Below are 12,273 nucleotides of genomic sequence, written 5' to 3' on the forward strand. Positions count from 1 at the left end.
ATCTCAGACTCCCACCACGACCATTCAGAAACCCCCACCTGCATCCACTAAAGGGAAAAGTCCCTTCTTCTGAAAAGTGGAAGCGTCCCTCTCTGGGTTATCTGCGTCACGCTCACGGCTCATGGCCAAACGTTCCTGAAAGTGCAGCATGAGAGAGCGGACGAGGTTCACCGTGTGCTCAAAAGCTTCCAGTGAAGAGCAGGAAGAAGAAGAAGCAGAGAGAGTAGAGGAGAGACCAGTAGAGACCAGTAGAGACCAGTAGAGACGGCTCGCCGGCCTTGGAGGGAGGCCTTTGGCTGTTAGATTCGGCTTACCCGTCTGGCGAGGAGGGGGTGGATAGCTGGTGGTGGACAGGGGGTGTAAGGAGGCGGCAAGGGGCCCGGTTTGATCCCTCTGGTCCTCATGTAGGACAGGAACTGGTCTGGGATTTCGGCGAGCACTTCCTTAGCCAGGCGAGCCATGCTGAGGATGTGGTTTCCCCGCCGGTCAATGTAGTCTCTGAAAGGAACGAACTGTGGAGAAGAGAGGAAACAAGGAGAGGAAACAAGGAGAGGAAACAAGGAGAGGAGAGGAAACAAGGAGAGGAGACAAGGAGAGAAGAGAAGAGGAAACAAGGAGAGGAAACAAGGAGAGGAGAGGAGAGGAAACAAGGAGGGGAAACAAGGAGAGGAGAGAAGAGGAAACAAGGAGGGGAGAGGAGAGGAAACAAGGAGAGGAGAGGAAACAAGGAGAGGAAACAAGGAGAGAAGAGAAGAGGAAACAAGGAGAGGAAACAAGGAGAGGAGAGGAGAGGAAACAAGGAGAGAAGAGAAGAGGAAACAAGGAGAGGAAACAAGGAGAGGAGAGGAGAGGAAACAAGGAGAGAAGAGAAGAGGAAAGAAGGAGAGGAGGGGAAACAAGGAGAGAAGAGAAGAGGACACAAGGAGAGGAGAGGAGAGGAAACAAGGAGAGGAGAGAAGAGAAGAGGAAACAAGGAGAGAAGTGAAGAGGAAACAAGGAGAAGAGAGGAAACAAGGAGAGGAGAGAAGAAAAGAGGAAACAAGGAGAGAAGTGAAGAGGACACAAGGAGAGGAGAGGAAACAAGGAGAGGAGAGGAGAGGAAACAAGGAGAAGAGAGGAAACAAGGAGAGGAGAGAAGAAAAGAGGAAACAAGGAGAGAAGTGAAGAGGAAACAAGGAGAGGAGAGGAAACAGGGAGAGAAGAGGAGAGGAAACGAGGAGAGGAGAGGAGGGAGAAGATATGGTTAGATAAAATGTCAGGTAAGACAAAGTGAAAGAGAAGAACAGAATCAAAAGGACACAGAGAAAAGGATGGATATAGTTTAGAGGAGCGAGACAGAAAAATGGCAGACTGAGAACAAGAGCACAGCAGAGGGTCAAGCACCGTGACCTTTTCCCATTAATCATAAATCCCACATTTCTCTGAAGACGTTGTGCTGAGCGAACAGTCTCACAGCCAGTCGGCCATGTCTGCGGGAATATTCTGTACCTGAACGATGTCCCTCTCGGCATATCGTCCTTGAGATGAGATCCTCTCCTCGTCCCCGTCCAGCTCGATCATTTCTGAGGAGGTGAAGCACATCAGTCACGCCCTGTCGGGAGACTCGAACCGCCATGTCAAAGCTGCGCCGAGCAAAACACGACACGCACTCTGTGTGTTTTAATCTGCTGAAGCCATTAGCGTGCCACTGGGTTACATTTCCTTGGAGTGTTGGTAATGCCAAACGTGGCATGAGTACACAGAATTTGCGTCGCTGAGCGTGAAGCCATCGGGCTGTAAGTTGCACACAACAGTGCACACGCAGTAACATGCTAGAATATGTGTAAGCACAGCCAGCGATGTGCACCACGGGGGACATCATGCAACCCTGCACACTGACTTCATAAGCGTGATAATCGTTGAATCCCGTTGACTTTAAATTGCTCGTCGTGAGCGAGCTTGTTTTTACAGAGGACTGCTCCGTGAACTGTAAACATGACAACGCAGGATGGAGGTGAGAAATGTGGCCATCGTCCATTGGAAAAAAAAAAAATTAGAAAAAAGAAAAGGAAGAAACGCACCACCTCTGGTCTGACAAATGAGAATTTTCACATCCACTTAACCTCAGATTCAGGGGGGGGAGGGGGGGGGATTAAGGGGAGGGAGAATGGAGGAGAGAAGAAAAGAAGAGCTGCACAAGGACGAGCTGAACCGTGTGGGAAGCGAGATAGGAAGAAGAATGAAGGATTACGGCATGCAAATAAACACACAAGTATGCACACACACACACATGCACATGAGCTTCACCCTGCTTACCGTCAAATTCCGCTGGTCCAACCCCAACTATTATAATTGACATGGGCAGAGACGCCGCCTGTAAAGGGTGGAAGGAGACAAAATAAGCTCATCAAAAGCAGAGGAAGAGGCAACGTTCGTTCTTTTTTCACCATTTGCTATCTTAAACGCCGCAGGCTGTCAGTGGAATACCCCCGCGAATTACTAACTGTAAGCTAACAGTCCATAGAAAGGAAGCTCAATAGCAAAATTCAATGCCATTGTTAAGACAGACGGTGGTTCATCCAATTCCATCTGCCCTCTGCAGCCAGCTTCATAAAGCCTCTCGTCCGGCCAGTTCTGGAGTTTTTCTAATTTCATGCATCTACAACTTTGTCTAAATCTCCCAAAGCTTGACAGCTTAAAAATTACTCCCATTTACATCTTCCTCTGCCCTGAGCTGCAGCTGAACTGCTGCCCTGCATCGCAATATTGTTTATTAAATCTGAGCCGAGTGGGACAGCAAAGTACAGTTCCAGTGTTGAATGATGAATGAAGGTTTTCCAGTGTTTATTAGATTGGTTATTAGATGGATGCCCAAATTGCTTGAGATATGAGGGGCATGGATCCTTGGGCGGGCTAGTAAATAATTACTCTCAAATCTCACTTCACAATAACATTACATCACATGGGGGGGTGTGTGTGTGGGGGGGGGTGGGGGGTGTATAAAATCATTACCCACATTAGCTCTGGCCACTCTGATTAGAAAGCAGCGTTATTAGAGCTGAACGTGGCAGGATTGGAGGGCGCAGGGGGAGGGTGACCAGGCCGACCCTCCTCCTCCTCCTCCTCCTCCTCACTCCCCTTCATTAGTGAAGGCGAGTGAAGGAGAGAGATGGAAGTACTAAAAGAGAAAGACAGCAGCTGGACATATTGTTTGTTGGTTTGTTGGTTATTAGCATCTCCATTAGTGGCTTCATCAGTGCTGGACCTCCCGGGGTCCTCACATGTTGTACAGTCAATTAACTGAATGAACATGAGCATACAATACGTGGACTGCTGCTGTCCATTACACTGTAAATTACATGTGTTAACCCATTGTGAGTTTACTGGTTTCTAAGATGTTTTGTGATGCCTTGGCAACACAGAGTCTCCTGTCTTCACAATAAAACACACAGTTCAAAGATGGAGTTTAGAACTGGTACTGTACATTGACGATGGACTCCTTGGTCTGCGCCATGTCCGTGATGACGCCGTCGGAGATGATGAGCAGGATGAAGTACTGTGAGCCGTCTGTCACTGCTGACGCATACCTGGCATGGAGAGAGACGGGGGGGGTTAAAGGTCAAATGAGCAAAAATAAAAGAGGCAGACAGAAAGAATGCACTTCTTTTATCTTTTTAACATTAAAATGAACATTGTGACTTTTCTTTCTTCATCTATATTTATTTCAAAAGGGCACTCTACTGATTTAACACATCAAGACCAGTTTACTGATCATGGGGAGAACCTCTCAGCCTATGAAACGTCTTCTGTGGCTCTGGAAGAGCTTTGCTTGGTTTGAGCAGAAAGCCTGACTTACAAACTGGAGGCACAGAGTTTAAAGACATTCAGGGAGGATCTAACAGAAATATGGAAGTACAAAATACTCGCTGGAGTAGCCCTACGTGTAAAACACACCCGTGTCAAACATCATTAGTTGCTGCTGCAATTACCTTATTACATAATATCCCATATTAGGCTATAACCCCTCAGAGATCAATAAAAACAATCTTATTTCATTGAGGTCAAATTACAGAATAAGAATCAGTGCTTTGTCATGTAAAATGTAAAATTTGTATTTTTCTAGTTATTGAGTGTGAAAATTATTTTGTAAGGTTTTTGGTATTAAAAGCATTTAGTACATAGTTTTGTGTCTTTTATTTTAACAAAAGATGTGGTTTCCATTGAATCCGTCTTTATTTAATCAGGAGGTCTCTTGAGATACATTATGGTGCCTGGGCTACGAAAAGAGGGGGGGGGGGGGGTTTGGTGACACCTGGAAGTTGCACATCCATATTTTTCTCATATGTTTATAATCTATCTATAATTTTGTCATTTTACTATGTTTATCTAGTAACGACATCTATTGTATGTCTGTCCGTCCTGGGAGGGTGATCCCTCCTCTGTTGCTCTTTCTGAGGTTTCTCCCATTTTTTGGGGGAGTTTCTATTCATCCAAATTGAGGGTCTAAGGACAGAGGGTGTAAAGAGTATAAAGTCCCATTTGTCATTTGTGATATTGGGCAATATAAATCACATTTACTGGACTTGAGTGAGACCTGGTTAAACGACAGCATTAATGAGTTCAAATGGGTACACAAACAATTTACTATTATACAGAATATACTGATATATAATATTAAGATATTATAATAATGCACTGATGCTTTAAATAGACTTAAATTGATACACTGGTCTATTTTTTAGCTCTAAGCTAACGTGTGTGGCAGTTTTCTGTTATATAAACCAGGGTGTTTGAAGTGATGTCACGGGACAATATTTTGAGAGTACATGTTAAACAACACTCTTATGCACAAACAGTCAGACAATAATGAATTTGATGTGACTTGGTGTCACTTTTTTTTTTTTTAGTGATGTCTTCCTGGGTCTTAGTCAGATGCTCCGCAGAAGTGAGCGCTGAACAATGCAGCTATTCTCAGGCTGAGTGGGCGAACGGCACTCAGAGAGAGAGAGAGCGAGAGAGAGAGAGAGGGAGACAGACAGAGAGAGAGAGAGACAGAGAGAGAGAGGGAGAGAGAGAGCGAGGGAGAGAGAGAGAGGGAGACAGAGAGACAGAGAGAGAGAGACAGAGAGAGAGAGACAGAGAGAGAGAGAGAGGGAGACAGAGAGAGAGAGAGAGGGAGAGAGAGAGCGAGAGAGAGAGCGAGGGAGAGAGAGAGAGGGAGACAGAGAGACAGAGAGAGAGAGACAGAGAGAGAGAGGGAGAGGGAGAGAGAGAGAGAGGGAGACAGAGACAGAGACGGGGGGGTGGGAGAGAGAGACAGAGACAGAGAGAGGGGGGTGGGAGAGAGAGACAGAGACAGAGAGAGGGGGGGTGGGAGAGAGAGACAGAGACAGAGGGGGGGTGGGAGAGAGAGACAGAGACAGAGAGACAGAGACAGAGAGAGGGGGGTGGGAGAGAGAGACAGAGAGACAGGGAGACAGAGACAGAGAGGGGGGTGGGAGAGAGAGACAGAGACAGAGAGACAGAGACAGAGAGAGGGGGGTGGGAGAGAGAGACAGAGAGACAGGGAGACAGAGACAGAGAGGGGGGTGGGAGAGAGAGACAGAGACAGGGGGGGGTGGGAGAGAGACAGGGAGAGAGAGAGACAGAGACAGAGAGAGGGGGGGTGGGAGAGAGAGACACAGAGACAGAGACACAGAGAGAGGGGGGGTGGGTGGGAGAGAGACAGAGAGAGAGACAGAGAGAGGGGGGTGGGAGAGAGAGACAGAGACAGAGAGAGAGAGAGAGAGACAGAGAGAGAGAGACAGAGAGAGGGGGGTGGGAGAGAGAGACAGAGACAGAGAGAGAGAGAGAGAGACAGAGAGAGGGGGGTGGGAGAGAGAGACAGAGAGAGAGACAGAGACAGAGAGACAGAGGGGGGGGGGGAGGATTTGAAGGCTGAAGATTAAAGGAGGGACTGACTTGTTACAGTCAGTCTTGAGGATTATGAGACATCATCTGACAATAAGAAACGTCAGGTGGAAGTCGGGAAACACTGGACTACAAAACAGCACGTGACTCTTTATCAGTGGTTATTCGTGTACGTTGGGCAAACGGTGCTGACAGTTTCTGGTAGCATCTACTCGAGATGTATATTGTTTGTTTTAAATATTTCATACAGTGGAAGAGCAGCTTTTTGCATTTCTAATTTGTTGCTCCAATAAAGATTTAACTGCACTAGAGGGCCCATACGGCTCTCGTTTATTACTGAAGCACATCTTCTACTTGTGTCTATAGGGATTCATTTACTGTGTTTGTGAAATGGTGGGAGGTGTGACATCTTCTGTTATTCACTGCTTCCTCTACTGTGCATGGGGATGTTTTTGACTTCCTTGGTGCCTTCTCCTGCACCCTAAAGGACTGCTGTGGTTGTTGCACGTGTCCAAACCACCACAGCAAGAATTGATTCCTCTTAGGTGACGGAGCTATTAGCACGTTTATTTTAATCTCCTCCCGGTGCTTCACAGATCGCCGTGCAGCAGCCCACACGCACGGCTGGAATTTCACCGAAACCAACTGATGTTGCAGGAATTTCTTCAGCAGAACTGTACACTTCGTGGTGGCATTGTACTCATGACATCTGCATGCGTGTCAGCCTACATGTTCCACGTCCCTGGCTGTGATTACAGTGGACCTACCTGGCCACATGGTTAATAACAGGGGAGAAGTGGGTGGGTCCGTAGAGACGCACAGATTTGAGACTCTGGTAATAGGCCTCCATCACCCCCTCGATACCGTTGCAGTATGGGTTCTGTGGATTTCCATTCTGCACAAAAACAGAAAGAGATAAAACGTTAGTATGCGTGGGAGAAAATGACTATAATGTATGTGTAAAACTGCTGAACCACTGTTAAAACATAAAGGGGCACTGCAAACAAAGGTTGAGACTGTCCAGTGGCAAAGATTAGAAGACCTTGTGGTGTCTGGCTTTCTTGAGATATGCTTGATTAGATTTATATTTAGAGAAGAAGACATGATAGCTAAAGAGAACCATAAACTTCCCTCTTTATGACCTTGCGTGGACTCGGCTTCCCGGTGCCAGTTCTTAAGACAACTGAAGCTCACCAGAGTATCTTTTATTCATCAGTAAGTACAGAATAACATTCGATGTTAGATGTCAGTTTTGTATATAATTAAGAAATGAAGATATTTCTTATGAACAAAAGGTCCTTAAAAGTTTTTAGTATCCCATAATGTGATTTAAATTAAACTGTATTAAAGTATATCTTTTTAATTGGGGCTGTGTAGGCTTGCATCAGATGTCTCTTAACAGCTGCTGCAACACAATTCAAGTGATTGCACACAGAAAACTCTAGTCTTTTTTTAACCTCACTTTGTCTCATTATTCCAAGCTGAGGACACAGACAGTAACGTCTTCTTCTTGTGTGCTAAGACAAATTAAAAGACAGTGCTCTGATTCTGTTGTCTGAGTTTGCTTTTATGTCCTTTCAGGAACTCATTTATAAAGATTACACATTCGTCTTTCTTCGTCAGGATGATGCTGTTGGTCTGGAGTATCTTCAGCCACTTTCCTGCTGTAGGTGTTCACTGAGGCACCGTCATCGATTTAATGTCAGCCAGCTAATATTGTGAAAAATGTGTTAAATATATTCAAGGGCAATTAGAATAACTTGCTTACATTACGTCTTTGCATACACCTGGGACCTTCACATATTTTAACACTATGCATCAAAGTTACGGTGAAATTGAATATAGTTTGTTTTGATATTCACAGACAGTGTAGCTGAAAGGAATAATAATAACAGCGCCACCGTGAAGGAGGAAAAAATAAAAACGTATTTTTTTATTAGTTTTTATATCCCTTTATGGTAAAAAAGGATGGGGTGGAATTACATTTTATTGTCAAAACAGGCATGTTTTGGCTGCAAATTGCAGGATAACAGGATTACATGCATATTCAGAGACATCAAAAATGGCCACCGCAGGGCCAAAACATCAATAATACTTCAATATTATCAAAAAATATTACCTAGTGTAAGAGGCACTAGAAGGTTGCAAGCCCTTAAGGATGTAATCTTACATTAAACATATTACACATATTTTAGGGACATGTCAACAGTTTAATTCATCTGTCGCAGCATTTCAGTAAAGAATATCCTAAGGCAAGACATTCCACTTTTTTAATTCTGCATGAAGAATGGATACCAGGAAAATGATTTTGGTACAATCCATTGTGGTTTTCACTAGTGGTTATAAGAAGACCAAACATAATGATAATTTGTCCTCCACTGCCTCCTAAAGTAAATTCTTGTTTTAAGATGTTGAACCAAAGTTATTGCAGTGTTTTTGTATCTCTGCAGTCCCCACGTCCTTTGAAAAATATTAAAATTGATGTCTGGTTGACTGGGTTTAAGATGTCTAAAAGAAACTCACAAAGAAGCAAACAATACATTATTTAAGCTACCCATATGTTCAGGGCTTTCTAATTATCTCAGTATGAAACCATCTTGACTGACTCTGCTTGGTTGCCCACGAGTACGAACAGTGCACATGAGACTGCTTTGCTTTGTAAATGGAGCTTGCATAATTACGCTGGATTCAGTGGTGGCTTTCTCCCACTGCAGCTACACAGCTGCAGCCTTCCTCTTTAAGAGCTGACTAAGTTAAGTCTTTAATGGTTAGATTAATGCATATGTGCCTTGTCTCAAGGTCTGGTGCCTCTGGGGAGGCTGTTACCCAACGCTGAGCAGCTGTAATGGCTGTAAACGCCTCTGGAGCAACATCTGGAAGAGACAGTAGACCAGGGACAGGATTATGGGTGGCTGAGGAGTGGTCAGGTCATGGATTGATGGATGGATGGATGGAGGATGAGAGAGTTAAAAAGATGCATGGCTGAATGTTGATAGTGTTTAATTGAGGGCACAGATAATCCAGATTATTTATATTTAATGGGTACTCTGTGCATGATTTCGATGTGTTAGAGTTATTAAATGATTGTCAAACCTTGGTATCATTCCTTAATCTCTGTCCCTTCAGTAGGACTTAGACTGGCAGTATATACAGAAAACAAAACAACACTTGGTGTGTTTACACAGCTAAAAAGGCTTGTTTACAGCCCAAAACTAACCAGCTCATTTGGCTTCCATCAGCACTGTGTGCGCAGGCTGGTTGACTGAGTATATTCATGTTTTTGGACAGCAGCATTCACCACCCACCAATACACTGTTGCCTGTAATTGATCATCTGTGTATGAAAGTGCGTGGTTGCATGCTGGTTTTTTTTTTTTTTTACATAGTTCTGGTATAACTTTGTTTATATCTTTCTTTGAGAAACATGCAAGTTTTTCTTTGCTCTCGCTGTGACAGACGAGCTCCTCCGGCTGGTATGAAAGCCCTTAAAAGTTTGTTGTTTTTTATACTGCCAGTCTGAATCTTAATTGTTGTTCAGAATTAGCACCACATTTCAAGTCCAACTGCTTCATGTCTCAAAGAAAATCTTTATTTCCAAAGATTTTGTCTCTGATTAGATGGATGGTACCGGCATTTATTCCCGTTTCCCAGAGAATAAATCAAACTTTAGATCGGGTCAGAATTTTGTTCATTCATGGTTCCCAGACAAGGTATATCATAACTTTGGTGGTCTTTGTGTCTTTTCATCTTTTGCCATCATCAAGTCTAATTTTTAATTTAGTTAGCCTACATTCTTTAATAACCTGCAAAACTGATGACATTCCCATCAGCTTCACCTGTACTTTGTGTTCAGTGCTAATGAGCAAACGTTAGCATGCTAACACACTAAACTAGAATGGTGACCATGGTAAGCATTAACCCTGCTAAATGGAAGACTTGTGTATGTATATACACAGGTGGATGTTTGGATGATGCAAAAGATAGGAGAAAGTCGTCTCCTCACCAGGGCAAACTCGTGCGAGACCCGTCCGTCTGGGGGAAGCTTGGCACCAAAGCCCAGTGCAGGAAACATCTTGTCGCTGTCGTAGTCCTGGATGATCTCCCCGACAGCCCGCAGCGCCATGGCGTAGTCATTCAGCTGGTATGGGCTCATGTAATGGAGCGAGGTGGGCTGGGACGGGTTGCCTGGGACCCGAATGGTTCAACACAATAAAACACACATCAGCATCAGACTATAATTATGCCTGCTCCCCCTGGGCTGTGAGTCATATTAAAATAAAAAGGAGGGGAGTGGGTGGAAGGGGGTTAAAAGGCAGACTAGAGATTTAGTTACACAAACATTTCTCCAAGGCATAGCTGCACTGGAGGCAGAAATAATCTTACTGGCTGCTTCAAACCTCACTGGGTAGTGTGAGGAACCACAACTTTAGCCACTATACTAATAAGATGATGAGCTACAGTGACCCGCTGACTCTCCAAGATCTTCTGTCCCACTCTCATCAAGGAATGACATCAGCAGACATGTGATTACTAAGAAATAATGCAGGGTCGTCTGGTTACAACTTTTTGATTTGCTGTCCATAAATGCAAAAAGCTGCTTGTGACAATTAAAAATATAAACAAAGAATGCTAGAAATGCTAAAAACACCAACAGGGAAATTGGAGAACAGATAAAGATAAATACATGAAAGTAAATCCACACACAGTAACCACAATTCCACATTTTGCCTCCTGTCAACATCATGGCAAGACCAAAACCTAACAATGTTTTAATTCGCCTCTAAATACTTTCTGACTTCTGTACTGTCGGTAGCATTCAGCCCCAAGCCCATTGGTTCTTTCTGAAGACGTGAATCTTTAAAAATGGGTCCGAAATACAGTATGTAGTTTCATTTTTTAAAAAAGGGCTCAGTAATTTCCTAAAACAGCTGGACACGGTAGTTTAGACTATTTTCAGCTGCAGATTAATACACATTTGGTGCTCTAATGAGTATTTCTGGCAGAAGGAATCAAAGTAAATTACAGCTCTCATGTTGATCATGATGAAGGAACACGTCGCCCTGTGCAACAGTGAGGCTCATCGATGTGTTTCTAATGGTCTTCTAAACAACAATAGAGGAATAACAGGTATAAGATAGATCAGGTGTTGGATATGTAGACTATAGGATTGTTGGTTTTGGTCTTTTCATAAAAGAAAACATAGAATATCACCAGCCTTTGACTTTAATATGTAATGAATGTGTATGGACTGCTTTGTGCAATACTTATATAAACTTTGACAAAACTTCTGTAAGTCGTTTTGTAAATATGAGCAACTGGGGCTTAAAGAAAAACATCAGCAGGGTCCCAATTGCCAACAAAAAACAAAAATAATGTAATTAAATGCATAATATCAATGTTATTTCAGCCAAGACGGGAGAGTGGGAAACTGATTTGATGGCAGTAAAGAAAGCCATACATTTCTCCTGTGACATAATGATGTCTCCAAAATTGCATTGCACATATTAACTTACTGAATCACCTCTTAGTAAAATGAGAACATCACTCATCTGTGACAAGGTCTTCCGCGTTGAAATGCTCATTTTGTTATTTTTGTCACTGACAAATGTACAGCAGTCTACCTGTGGGGCTTCATAAACACTGACTTCATGGTGACAACAAAGTGAACTGGAAATGTAATTTCACAGATGTAGGTGTCTACACTGAGGCACAAACTGTACAGATTGTAAAGAACATGAAACTGATTTCAGATGTTTACACTAATAGATGTTTAATAATCGTTCAAACTTTCAGCTGCTTCGCCTTTTTATGTCTCTAGCTGAGTAAAGGAGGCGAAGTGTCATTAGAATCAGTAAATTAAATTTGACTGATAAGGAATCACTTAAGAGTTGCCATCAAATAGTGTGTTAACCAGCAAAGTTTTATCTGTTCGACACACACACTTAAGAGATTTCACTGATAAGAGCAAAGCTCTGAAACACTTACCGTTTGATGCTGTGAAATCAATTGCCACTGTGAAATTAATCTGAGTCCTACAAGAGAAAATAAATCACGTGAGGAGTAAAGTGGAATCATCAATCATGCTAGATTATACCACAGCAAGTTTCAAAAGCATGCAGCAGCGAGCAATTAAGCAGCGGGTTATCAGCATCTGTCTGTTTTAATATTGGAGCTAAGAGATAAACACGATGCAGTAATCCTCTCAGCTGAGTTTACACTTCATCACAACTGCAAGTGACTCTGGATTCAATGATGAGAGTGATGCTGGTGCTTAATCTCTGCAGAATCATACGCTGCCATTTGTTGTGAACTTACCCGCCTCGGATGTAGTCCAGGAAGGAGAGCTCGGTGTCCACCAGGCAGGACAGGAGGGTGACCTGTCCGT

At 43.5% G+C, this 12,273-nt stretch overlaps 1 protein-coding gene across 1 annotated transcript in view; it reads right to left on the reverse strand.

The window, feature by feature from the left end:
• Nucleotides 1–299: 299 nt before the first annotated feature.
• The window catches only part of LOC139286049 (copine-8-like), a 56,708-nt gene continuing 44,734 nt past the window's right edge, over nucleotides 300–12,273 (reverse strand). Inside the window, exons 13-20 of the mRNA XM_070906711.1 lie at nucleotides 12,204–12,265; nucleotides 11,874–11,920; nucleotides 9,892–10,073; nucleotides 6,657–6,784; nucleotides 3,464–3,566; nucleotides 2,296–2,353; nucleotides 1,489–1,562; nucleotides 300–512 (exon numbers count right to left, since the gene is read on the reverse strand). Of these exons, the coding sequence (XP_070762812.1) occupies nucleotides 300–512; nucleotides 1,489–1,562; nucleotides 2,296–2,353; nucleotides 3,464–3,566; nucleotides 6,657–6,784; nucleotides 9,892–10,073; nucleotides 11,874–11,920; nucleotides 12,204–12,265 (867 nt within the window). The remainder of the gene's footprint in view (nucleotides 513–1,488; nucleotides 1,563–2,295; nucleotides 2,354–3,463; nucleotides 3,567–6,656; nucleotides 6,785–9,891; nucleotides 10,074–11,873; nucleotides 11,921–12,203; nucleotides 12,266–12,273) is intronic.

Source organism: Enoplosus armatus, chromosome 6 (genome assembly GCF_043641665.1).
Source record: "Enoplosus armatus isolate fEnoArm2 chromosome 6, fEnoArm2.hap1, whole genome shotgun sequence".
Lineage (NCBI taxonomy): Eukaryota > Metazoa > Chordata > Actinopteri > Centrarchiformes > Enoplosidae > Enoplosus > Enoplosus armatus.